Source organism: Eptesicus fuscus, chromosome 7 (assembly GCF_027574615.1).
Source record: "Eptesicus fuscus isolate TK198812 chromosome 7, DD_ASM_mEF_20220401, whole genome shotgun sequence".
Lineage (NCBI taxonomy): Eukaryota > Metazoa > Chordata > Mammalia > Chiroptera > Vespertilionidae > Eptesicus > Eptesicus fuscus.
The window spans coordinates 87,937,132-87,950,324 of record NC_072479.1 but is presented as its reverse complement, the minus strand read 5'-3'; the positions used below and the strand labels follow the sequence as shown (position 1 = coordinate 87,950,324).

General features: G+C 44.1%; 1 protein-coding gene across 1 annotated transcript in view; it reads right to left on the bottom strand.

Moving 5' to 3' along the window:
- ANO2 (anoctamin 2) overlaps window positions 1-13,193 on the bottom strand; it is a 283,025-nt gene that overhangs the window by 63,023 nt on the left and 206,809 nt on the right. The window contains exons 15-16 of the mRNA XM_028150319.2: window positions 10,861-10,938; window positions 3,713-3,908 (exon numbers count right to left, since the gene is read on the bottom strand). Coding sequence (XP_028006120.2) covers window positions 3,713-3,908; window positions 10,861-10,938 — 274 coding nt within the window. The remainder of the gene's footprint in view (window positions 1-3,712; window positions 3,909-10,860; window positions 10,939-13,193) is intronic.

Genomic DNA, 13,193 nt, shown 5'->3' with positions numbered 1-13,193 from the left:
GTTTCCAGAATTGGGCCTGGCACAAAGTAGGCACTCAATCAATTAACGTCTGAGGGATGAACAAACAAATAAATGATCTGCAGCCCAAGAGTTCAGATGTGGGAGGGAGGAAACTCACTAAGGACTGAGTGTCCAGAAAAGGACTCATTGGGAGGCAGGCCTTGAGAGGTCCTTTAAAAAGAGGGTCACCAGGGGTTGTTACAGCTGTTACAGAAGCCTGAGCAAGGCACAGGGGTGGGAACACACAGGCAGGTGTCTGGGCTGCCTGTGAATTGAGTGGAGGAGGACAGTGGGAAGAAGGTGGTGGTTGAGAGCCTGGAATGCCAGTTTATATAGGGTGTCCCCCAAAATTATATATACATACTTTGAATATTTAATTATAAGGACAGTGTTTATTAAAATACATTTCATTTTCAAAATTGAGCTATTATCTGTTAAAATGTGTATACATTTTTTGGGGAACACCCTGTGTTCTAACCTAAGGACAAAAGGAAGCTCTCATAAGTACTGGATGGGAGTGTTGCGCCAAATCCACTGTTAGAGACTGGGTGGAGATTTCCAAGATAGAGGCCCATAGAAAAGAGACTAAAGACAAAGGCACAGTCATTAGGTTGTGAAAACAAAGCAGATAAGGTGATGATCAATGGACAGGAAGGAGGAACATGATGAAGGATCAACTAAACTTGGTCCAGAAAAGTTCCCTCTCTGCCCAATGCCACACAGTGGGAGTGGGAGGAAGAAGGAACCAGGTCTAGAACTCGCAGGTTCTTTGCTCTGGGCTCCTAATTCCGTGGTCCTTCCACTGCACAGCAGCACCTCTCTGAGCCCCTGGGGACATCCAATCTAACAAAGACAGGAGCAATGACCCGGGATAATGCCTACATGGGTTCCTGAGTGGAGAACCAGCACACCACATCAATCTGGACAGTAAGGAGCTTACATTAAAAACAGCAGAAAACACATTTGCATTTTAGAATTAGAATCTGAGTTTGAACCTCCAAATAATGAGGATTTAATTCTTTCCTTGCTGACCACACATCGTTTTTGTAAAGATGGAAGGGGATACAGAATATATATTTTTTAGTTTTAAAACAATTTATGAGTATTACTATCACAAAGAACAAAATACTCTTGCTAAAATTTTATCTCCTTTCCAGTGCACATACTTACTTATGGAGGACTGGGTGTTGGGTTAGCAGCCTGGAGGGGCCTAAACTTTTGGGTTGGGGCAGTGCTATTAAAAGCAGTGAATGGAGCTTCACAGTATGGAAACTACTCTGTGCCCCAATGCAAAGAGAATTTGCCCAGCCTTGTACACTCACTAAATACTTGCTAATGAGTTTTTCATTGTCCACCCCTCCATTTATGTTCTTTCTTTACCACTCTCTGGAGCTGTGCAAGAAAAGTGAAATAAAGTAATGCAAATGGACAGCAGGAAGACATTTCTACATCACTCATTCCCTGTTCCTCTCTTCCCCACTTCCTGCCCCACACTAAGTAATCTCCTTTATACCAGACCCTCTAGCCTTTCTCTCCTCTCGCACCCTATATCCCTGACCACGTAATTCTGCAAACATACAGCTCCCATCATATCACACCCTTCAAAACATCCTCAGTCGTGTTGGGAGCTATTGAGTCAGGAGTTATTGAGGCGACAGTTCTCTCCACTGCTGGTGTTTCTTCCATGTGGAGGGAGTGGGATCAGCTGTATTGCTCTGCTTATCTGCCCATCTCACTCATTTCTTCTCTTGGCTGACAGAAGAGGAAGTAGCTCATCTCAGTGGTCAGTCCGGAAGGTGACACTGGCACTCCTTGCCTACCCACTCCTCTGCCCTTCCCTTGGGGAGCAAAGGGCCTGCAGGCAGCAAGTGTTCTTCTGTCCCCCCGCCCCCAGGTCCTAAGATTTGCTGGGCTGCCCTGTCCACTGTTACCACAGTGGGAAGGTAAATCTGTCTGGAACCCAGTATTAGGAAGCCTGTTTGATTCTCCTGCTAAGATTCTTCCTCCGGTGTAGCCTTTTTCAGATGTAAAGGCGATACCCTGGCTGTGTCTATACCTGCCTGTGCTTTATTTCTCAAATGGCTTAGCACTTGAAAATTCTGCCACCCAACCCTACTCTGAGTATAAGCCCAGGTACATGCCCTTCTCTGCGTGCCTTTCTTGGCCTCGAGGGATCTGAGCTCCCTCTTCCATGCCGGATTTCTCATTCTGTTTCCTCTGCCAGGAACTGTCTCCTCCTGTCCACTCCCCCCATGCCCCTCCCTCACGAACCTGTCTGACCACCACTTATCTCTGAGCTCTCCAACTGATGCCTTTACCTCCGAAGCTTCCCTTGAGCCCTCAGGAGTGTTGGGTGGTCCTCCTAAGTGCTTCTATAGGATCCTGAATACCACTAAATACACGGAAGTAAATGCTCTGCCTACTTGTCTCAAGAATTTTATGAAGGCATATAGATAACACTTGCAATTATGTACAAGTCCGAAGAGAGCAGAACTGCCACTCTAGATGGTAAATGCCTATGTCCACATAGAAACCAGAGGTAAATGCCCAGTGAATAGAGGCCCAGCTGGGGAGAGGCTCAGAATGAGTAACTGGAATCAGGGAGGTCTTTCCGGAATCCTCTGGTCCTCCGGGGGGGGGAGGAGGGGGGCTCTCTTAAGAGGGGGTTATCCTATCAAGTGTCTAGCTTCTAAATTGGTCAGTGAATTAAAGACATCCTATCATTAATTCAACTGCCCAGAGGTTAATAAGGGGCCAAGACTCCTAGTCCCTGGATTCAACGAAGCTAAGAGGGTGCATCCAGGCCCCCCAGAATAAATCCAATGAGGAAAGGGTCTCGGCTCTCAGCCCTCCCCCATCTCATAAGCACAAATGCCAAAGAGTGGTGTGCAGCAACAGCAGGTTGCAGCTCAAATGACACGTCTGTATATTGAGGCCACTGCATTTTTCTCACTGGCTCGAAGCTTGGGAAGTCTGATATGACTCTTTGAAGTCTGCTCAGTGCACAGGGAATGTGTGGATTTTCTGGGGCCTCTGACAATATGGGGAGAGATAAGACCCTCTTGGGCTCAAGTATCAAGAGGCTTTCTCAACTTTATAAATGCTGCTGGGAAAAGGAGGAGAGCTAAAACTCTGAGATTTTTAACAGGAAGTGTTGAACCTATCTTGCTTCTAAGTTAGGCTAAGAAGAATAAACCCATGGCTTATTCTTAGGGGATGGTGACACAGTCGATCTGGGCGGGAGGAGGATTGATCAAAATTGCTGCAGGGGCCTAGCCAGTTTGCTCAGTGGATAGAGCGTTGGCCTGCAGACTGAAGGGTCCCTGCTTCGATGCTGGTCAAGGGCACATACCTGGGTTGTGGGCTCGATCCCCAGTGGGGGGCGTGCAGGTGACAGCCGATCAATGATTCTCTCTCATCATTGATGTTTCTATCTCTCTCTCCCTCTCTCTTCTGCTATGAAATCAATAAAGATATATATATTTTTAAAAATTGCTACAGGAAGGGGTTCTGTCTGAGGGGTGCCCTTGGTAGGCCCTACCAGGAAATGACCACTGTACTTCCTCATTTACCCAATTAAAATGCTCTATACAGAGCATCTTGTTCTTGTTCCTTTTCTCATGCTGGGTCATTACCACCAACAACGTTGCACACACTGAATGACCACGTTCCAGGGGGCCTGGGGCAAACACGCGATGCGGTGGCACAGTACCGATTTGGGTGAGCCACTTGGCCACCGCACCGTAGATCTCATCCAGGATGAGGATGACCACGAGGTTGATGATGACCGCTGTCGCTGTCACTGTCACCCGGACGTTGGAGCGTGTGTCCTTGTTGAGAGACAGAGCAGCTGCAGTTGTGATACGATACACAATGACCGCAAAGACAATGGAGAAGGTCAAGGCAATCTGCAGAGGAAAAACAGGGAGAGTCACACATCCGCAGACAATTATTGAGCACTTATCATCTGCTCAGCCAACAGTATTATTGGCTAAGCCAGGTATTATTAATCTGGAGTTCATTGATGGGAAACAGGGAACTGCAAACTCCCTAAATTCTCATGCAAATTCTAAGTACAGATGCATTTTTCAGGAGAAAGTGTCTTCCATTTTTATCAGATTCCAAATGGCCCATAATACACACAAAGAATTAACAATGGTGTATACCATACACATGATGTGATTCCTTTTAGTAGAGAGCTTTCCATCTGCTATGGAGAAAAGGAGAATTCCTATTAAATCATAGTAAATAATACCTGAAAAATGTATTAAGTGCTAAATGAAAAATATAGTTGTTAAAGGGTCTGAGAGTACAAAGGAGCTAGTAGATCTGAGTGCTCAGGGAATAGTTTGTGGAGCAATGGGATTTAAACTGGGACTCAATGAAAAGACATAGTGAGCCATTGAAGGTGTTTGAGCTAAGTAGGGGTGAGTGAGAGCTTGATGGGGTGTATGTGGGAAGGTTGACCAAAGGAGAAGAAAGGGAGAGAAAAAAGGCAGGAGTGATATTTTCATACTCTCAGTCCTCAGGATGAATAAAATATCACTTTAAACTTCTCTATCAGGCAATTTGAAATGGGGGACTCTGATATCTCATTTGGTGCCAAAACTTCTATGTTTAAAAGGAAAGTTTAGCAGCCACTTGACCTCAAAGCCTGACCCCTCATTTCTTCTTTCTAGAACCTAAGAATAATAAGACACTCTCCCTGTCATGCTCCCTCTTCTCTCTTATCACAGCCAAGGAAGGGCAATTTCCCTGAAGCACAGAATGTCAGGAGAAGAACAGGTCCTGAGTAAGCCTCTTAGATGGGTGCAGAAGGAAGAAAGGGAGAAGCTAGGTGTTTAACCTGCTCAGAGAAAAACTCTAATTAGTTCTAGTCAAGTGAAGTCTTCTTTCTTAGGATTCTTTTCACAAATTAGGCTGTTTAGGTCCTATTTCCTCTGGGACAGGGAATGGTGAGGTGGGCACTGGCTATGAAGGGCTAAATAGAAAACATGGGGAGAGAAAAGAGCAGGTAAAAAGGTTCCCTCTGAGAAAAACAATCTGTCCTGGACTGTATATTCTCTCCCTAAAAAGAAGGGGGCGGGGCTTAGGCTGGGGCAGTGCTTTGCAAGCTGTGTGAACAACACTCTGGTGTGCAACGAATGAGGAATGGGTTTGAGATGTGTCTGAGTTATGGATGTCTTCAGACTTCTAGGGGGTACCTGGAAGTGCTGAAGCCTGGAGTGTGCTGGTGGCAGCCTCAGCTGTTTATTCCCATGTGCTTTACAAATATCAGTGCTTGACCTGTGGGCCACAGTGTGAAAAAGAAGGCTTCCCTAAGCACAGAGGATGCAGTGTTCTCTGAGTAAAGGGAGGATGTGTGTGTGTATGCCCAAGTGGAGGAGAGGTTAGATGGGAAAGTCACTCTGTGGGAGACACCTCTTCGGAGGCAGGCTGGGGGTAGGAGTAGCAGCAACCCCAGCCTCCAGGTCTAAGGAGGAATGACTACCACATAAGAGGGGAAACTTGGATGTGACATCACTGCTCTCCAACAATGTAGACATTTTCACTTCCCATTCCTCTGGGATTGTCACTGCCAGACAGTAAGGGCCTGGAAAACATGGTGTGAGATTCTTTTTCCCCAAAATCACTTTTGCAGTGAAGGACCATGATGGAAGTGGAAGTAATAATGAGGCGGGGGCAGCCAGGGCATCGTGGAGAGAGAGAGGGGGGTGGGGGGAGAGAGAGAGAGAGAGAGAGAGAGAGAGAGTATTTGGGTTTGGGGAAAAAACAATGGCAAAAACATCCTTTGCTTGGGGGTGGTGCATGGAGAAATGACTGGGCAGGAAATCAACTTCAATGCTCCTTCTCTAAGAGGCCCAGCTGCTAAACTGGGGAAGGAAGAACACTCCTCCTGGCTACACAGAGTGTGATCCCTGGGACCTGCTCCATCAGCTGGGAACTTGGTAAACATGAAGGATCTCAAGCACAACTCCAGACCTAACTCTGTCTGCATTTTAACAAGATTCCTATTCAAGTTCCAGAGGCACTGCTCTCCTCACTCAAGAAATCCCCTATTCCCACCCTCCCTACATCCCCAGCCCCACCTCCAACATGTTCCTCCCAGCCCTCTGATGCTGTTCTTTGCCATCTTAACTTCTCTGATCTTGATTTTCCATCCCATCATAGAAATCAGGTTTTGAACCCCTCCTTCGGAGTTTCCCACAAGCATCTCAAGATTCACAGTTTTCGAACTGGAAGAGCTTGGAGAGCACCAGCCCAGTCCCATGGCCATTAAATAGACCAGGAAACAGACGTGGAAAGTGATTTTCTCACAGTCGCAAGGCAAGGACTACTACCCTAGTCTCCTGGATCATGATAAGAGTGAAAAAAATTTTAGCATTTAGGGCTCATTCATGTTTAGCCTTTTATCTCACATATAAGGGCCCAAGAAAGAGCAATGTGATTGATCCAAGGTCTGGAGAGTACATGGTAGAGCTGATACACTAATGATGATAACATCATCCTCAACAGCTGATCCATTTGTATCCACTCTATGTCATTATTCAATGCATATCTTCACAAGCACTAATCTTTATAATAGCACTAATGTCCCATCCTGACATTAGAATCCATGCACTCTGGCACTAAATCCAGTACTATTTTCACCACTTTGGCTGCATTATTGATTTTGTTGATTAAATTCAATAAATATTTTCCAACCACTTATTGTGCAAACCACTGTGCTGGGAATATTTCATGTTTGTGAGCAGTCTCCCCAGTTAGGCCAAAAGCAGGGATTGATCTTGTGCTGCATTCTGTGCCTCCCTGTTTGGTAAAGATTTTCTGATCCCGTACACATGGTCACATTATCATGGTCCCTGTTGCTTTTGGTGTTTTAATCCCATAATATAAGCCAGGTGATAGAGTCTATAGTCCTATTTGACATTCTAAGAGAGACAGAAAGGGGAACAGGTCCCAACACTCTAGGACTTACATTCTGAAGTGAAGTTGAGAAAAATCATTGCATACATAACAACTGTTGAACCTAGTAGCAGCTGGACAGAGTCACAGGCCTTAGTTCCTGAGTTTCTGGTATGCTCTGAGCAGAGAGCAGGGGGATTTGTTAGAGGAAACTCCACAGAAGCAGCTTTGAGACCATTTTCTATGGGAAAGGCTTGAAGGAAAGAATAAGGAGGAGCAAATAGAAAAGCACAGGCAGAAGCAACCTCTGGGAAAAGCAACTAGTAGGAGAGTGCCCAGTCTAGGGCATGGCATGTAATAGTAGCTCAATTTTTAAAAATATACGCACTAGTGACTTTATCATTGACATAATAAGTTGTCTCTGGGATCTTCCTAATTCACTTATTTTCTCATTCAGTCATTCATAAAAGATGTCTTGAGTACCTACTATGGGCCAGTCACCATTTTTAGGTGTCAGGGATATAATGATGAACAAAGATAAAAATTTCTTGGGCATTGATCTTCTAATGAGGAAAAATAGACAATCTATATATATAAAAGCCTAATATGCAAATTGTCCCCGAGGGAGTTCAACTGGGAGACCCATCACACACTATGATGTGTGCTGACCACCAGGGGCAGCACAGAATGAAGGGAGGCCCCAGTCAGCAGGTGGCAGCTGGGAAAGGGAGGCCCTGGCCGGCAGCCGGAAGGCCCCAATCTGCCCTGATCACCAGCCAGGCCTAGGGACCCTACCTGTGCACGAATTTCATGCACCAGGCCTCTAGTAAACTAATCAATAGGTAAAACATATAGTATATCTGGTGTGATAAATTCTATGGAAACAAATAAAGCAGAATAGGGGAATAGGGAAAGGTTGCAACTTAAAATAGGGTGGTCAGGAAAGGCCTGAGTGAGAAGGTGACATTTCAGCAAGGACCTAATTGAGTAAAGAGAGAGTTGGAGTGAAAGATGAATGGTGGAGAGGAGGAGGGCCAGCCCTTTAGTATAAGGATGTACATCTCATGAGATATGAAGACTTTAGAGAGGTTTTAGCAGAGGAGTGACATTATCAGACCCAGATTTTACAAAGATCAGTAGAGGGACAGTCTAAAGGCAGCGAGATCAGTTAGGAGGCCATTGTAATAATCCAGGCAATGGAGGAGGGTTTCTGATGGCTGGTTCCCAATATATGAGTATAAATAAATGATTGTCTTGGGCATGGGAGGAGCGCTCAGCTCCTAGCTCTAAAGGAAGGAAGGACATTGCCTCTGATAATCCCCTGTCCTGTAAAAAGAAAATCAGAAGAGGGTTAATTCAAAAAGAAAAGAAACTTTAGCTCAACATACTGGGTGAGAAAAGAAAGAGAAAATTTATCTTCATCCATGCTGCCTCTATCACAGTGGGAAGATGGACACAGCATGTGACATTTTCTTGGCTCTTGTCATCCTATGAAAAACATCCCCAGCTGATCTGGCAGACTGGCATCCCTAAAAACGTCCTCATGGCCCTGGTCCTGAAATCTTCTGCCAAGGTTCAGTCACAGGGGACAGAGGAAGGAACGATATTTGATACTCCAGTTTGTTGCCCAAATTTCATAACAAAGTACTCTTTTATAAACACCCCTTGACCCCATGCTCCACACAGTGTTCTAGGGTAATGCCCTGGTCCTCACGTATGATGAACCAGGCTGTGAATCCACAATGGGGATTGCCCATGGCCACTTCTCAGGGTCAGGGGTTTGTTTTCCTTTTTCTCCCTGTTCTCCTTGGAACACAATTTTCTCTGCAGTCCCATAAGTGGGGAATGAGGTACGTTTAGTTCTATCATCTTTATTCTGAGAATGTAGCCCTTTGAAGTTCCAATTTAATTTGGTGAGTACCTCCTGTTAGAATTTCAATTTTGAGCCAGCCATTCCCCTTGCTTTCTACCCTCCTTGCCCCATAAAACCACCAAAACCAAAGCTGTTGGCCAAATGGAAAAATATCCTCAAGGTAAAAAGCATCTCCCATTTTCCCTTAGAGTTTAGCCTCACTATCCTGTCAGACCTTCAAGGCTTTAAGAAGATTGAAAAGCAGGCCTGGCTACTGTGGCTTAGTGATTGAGTGTCAACCTATGAACCAGGAGGTCACAGTTTGATTCTCACCCAGGGCACTGCGGTTGAAGGCTCGATCCCCAATGAGGGGGCATGCAGGAGACAGCCTATCAATGGTTTTCTCCCATCTTGATGTTTCTATCTCTCTCCCTTCCTCTATGAAATCAATAAAAAAAAATTTTTTTTTTTAAAAAAGAGAACACTGAAAAGTATATTTATCCAGTATTTTGGGGGGTTAGTTTCAGCACGATGAGATATTACAAATATCTTAACCTATCACTACTGAGGGTAGAAGTATTTTACTTACCTATTTTATTATTTATGTATATATTTATTATCTATAAACTCCTTGAGGGAGGAATTATTTTGTTTTATTTTCTGATCTACCCCCACTGCCTAAGAATAGTGTCAAGCACATAGTTGGCACCCATTAAGTATTTCTTGAATGAATGAATAATCTCTGACAACAAGATGCATATTGTGGGAGGCTTTGAAGTGCTAAATTAAACTTTTCTATCATTCCAGCTTAACACATTGCAATTCACCACATGTTGTTGAATAAATTCTACATGCCTTGCTCTTGTTAAACAATGGGAAGATAACAAATGTAGACTTCTAAGTTCTGGCAAGACACACATCACCTCTGCAGTTCATCTGTGAAACAAGTTGTTGAATTAGATCCTTCCTTCACTTTTTAAATTTCTGACACTAGGACATGGTTCCTGTCCTCAATGGTCAGGATGCAATAATAATGACAATAATAACCTTGGGCCAGGATCAGTTACCTGTGGTCAATAGGTCCAGCAAATTATAGTCCCATTTTTTTTAATTTTTTTTTTTAGAATAAGCAATCTCTCTCACACACACCCCCCACCCCAGAACTAATGTATAATCCTGCTTAGAAATGCTGTCAGTATATACCTCTCCTCTGTAAAATGGAAGCTCCAGTCTTGAGTACTAGAAGGATTCTACCTATAAAGAGGGGGCAGATGTCTTAATGGCTCGTGCTCAGTCCTCTGAGTTTCACACTTTGTTATTTTCAGCAAGATGGGATGTTACAAATCTCCTAAGATCTTCTTGCTTCAGTTACTGTTGGCTCGCTCATCCTGGCTCCCAAGACCAACCTGCTACCACTTTATTGATATGACTCAAATGTGAATCATAGACCCCTTCCCTACCTACCCTGACACAGCTGGACCATCTGGGTCTCTCAAAAAGGCCCTCTCAAACTCTCAGGGAGAACACAGAGATATAAACACAGCAACTGCAGGGAAACGGAAAAATCAGCTTAGAAAGCCCAGGCTGGCTGTCTCCTGTGGCTTCCAGACTCTGTTCTATTCCACAAACCATCAGAGAGAGCTAGCCCACAGCTTAAACAGGCTGCCACAATTCTGTAGCCATCTTACCTGATTACTTATTTCGAGGTCTTGGTCTATCCCAACATGAAGGTACCATCTCATGACCTACTCCCCGGAAGTTCCAACTTCAAACATCTGTGGTCAAGGCTGGGAAGGTAGAACCCCTTTATACCCTCTTCTTTCTGAGAAGATTGAAACTCCTTCAATAGACACAGACGGTCACTGACCCCTTCCAGGTCTGGTTTTCTGTGTGAGAAAATCACTTTCCCTTCTTCAAGTAACTGATACCAGCAATGGCCTCGCTGTCAGATAAGATCCTGTCCTTCTATACAGGGACTGTGGCTTCATCTTTATTAGCCCCTCGTGATTCCCAAAGCATTACAGAACAACACACCCACAACATTCACTTAACAGGATCTAACAAGCATAAGTCATAGGCAGGTGTTCCCTCAAGGAAATTACCATGAACAAGATGGAGACGACGTTTATCAGGTAACCTGGGAAGCGATCTTTCCAGGTCAGCTTATCTTCATCATCATCCTGGGGAGAAACAGGAGAGGAGAGACAATCAGAAGGCACAAAGAACAGGTAATAATTTTCCTTTAATTTTGCATACATTTGCACATCATTAATCATTCATCACTCTATATAGATATTTTTCTAGTCTCTGATGTCTTACCTCCCATATTAACAACAGCTCTTCTAATTTTGTGATTTCTAGATAGCCTGGGAAAACTATGGTGAAAAGAGGACATGATTTGAGTTCAGCCTAATTCTTGGCTGAAGTTTTAAAATGTTCAACCACTTATCAGCTGTGTGATCCTGAAATGTTTCTTAACTTTTCTTACCCCCTATTTCTTCATTGTAAAATGGGCACAGCCACAACACCCGTCTTGCCTACCACACAGGATGATTTTGTTTGTTTTGTTTTAATGAGAAACATGTGAACATGTTAAAGCAATGGACAAATGACATATACAACCCAACCACAGGGCAACATCTTAAAATAGATCATTCTTTAAATAAAACATCAACTGTAGATCTTATTCAGTGTACAAATTACCCACAATTTTTGCTCTTCAAAGAACCTGCATGTGTTATCATTTGTTTACTCCAAAAATCACTGTGTTCTCTGCTGATCCCAAATGCAGACATTTCTAGGTAAAGGCTAAGTGATCAATCTGGCTGAGAACCCAATCTTTTCCCCTCAGACTGGGTCCAGTACACCCAGGGGCCGCTCTCTGGGACAAGTGTATATACTCTGAAGACCCTCCTGTGGTCTAGTGAGGCCAAAAAGGTATGTATGAAGATAAAAATCTCTGTCAAGTAAATGCCATGTAAGTTTAGTCCAGGCACTTGCTTTCTCTGAGCTGCAGCTCTATAGAATTAAAATTGATACAGGGTTGTTGTGAAGACTATTTGAAGCCATGTTCATAAAGATGCCATGAAAATGGCAAAGCATGTTACGCTGGTAAGGTCAGAGCCCTACATTTCTGCAATGCATCTGAATCAAGCTCAGCCAATGAATGTTCCAGGGCTCCCTCCTCTAGTCTCTCTTCCCTCCTCACCACTATTTCAGAATACACCTGATTTGGCTCTAGCAACAGTGCCATCTAGCCTTTGAAAGCTTGTACTGTAGGCGAAGAGCCTTTTTGGCCTAGGGGAAATCTTTCTGAAAACCTTTCTATGTCTACTATGTGCAGACCTTGGTGCCAGGAATGGTGGGAGACAGAAGAACATGGATGTGACCACTGCCCCTGGGGGCTTGCAGTCTGAGAAGACAGAAGTGACACACACATACCAAAAGCTTCAGGGAGCATCTGCCAGTGTGGGAGAGGGCATTATCTTGGGCATGAGCCTTTGGGGCACTCAAGGAAAGAAATGATGTGTCTTTCCTTCTGCATGTCTGGAGCTGAGCACAGGGTTGAGCTGGCTTAATAAATGGGGGTAGAAATGAGTGTTAAGGCTGAAGTCATTTAATAATTAGCACTTTCATTTACAGATGATGGAAACAAGGGATACTCAGTTTTTCTTAGACCTGGTGATAAAATCAGGTCTCTAGACTCCTAGCCCAGCAGACTTTCCATCACACAATTGAGAACAAGGGAACTACAGGTTGTGACCAATCTGAATGAATGAGAGCATATAAATCTGTTTCCATTCAGACTGGAACAATACTCATTCATATGCTTCTAAATTAGGCCAAACAGCAAAAGGGAGTAGCACTTCTTTCTGTTTGCTTCAGTATAATACTTCATTTTAATCACACTCGTAATATTTTCCTTTAAGATTTTGACAAGGGAAACTGAAGATGGATTAGTGTTAGTGTTAGTGTTAGTGTTAGTGTTAGTGTTAGTGTTAGTGTTAGTGTTAGTGTTAGTGTTAGTGTTAGTGTTAGGAATTCTGCAAAGAAAATAAGGGGGTGCATAACAGGACTCTCCCGGGGGTCTCCCTCATTACAATGAAGGTTTTGGTGATTTTTTTACTCTTTTTCTGCTCTCTGGCCTAGAGATAAGACATTCTGCCTTAAAACCAAGCAAACCAGATGTGTTCTGAAATAATCAGTAGTGAGTAGAAAAGAGAGAACTCCAGTTCATAGGTTCCATGTTATCAATTGCTCCATAAGGGGGCTTCATGAGTGAGGAACAAAGGGAGAGGCAGAAAAACCTGTGTTTGGTCCCTGAGATTAGAGGAAGGGGTGAGAAACATCAGGGTGAGACTGGGTCCAAAATGGCCCTCAGGGCAGAGTTGGACAGTCCTGGAAGAAATGGGGGAAAGGGAAGTATGAGCAGAGG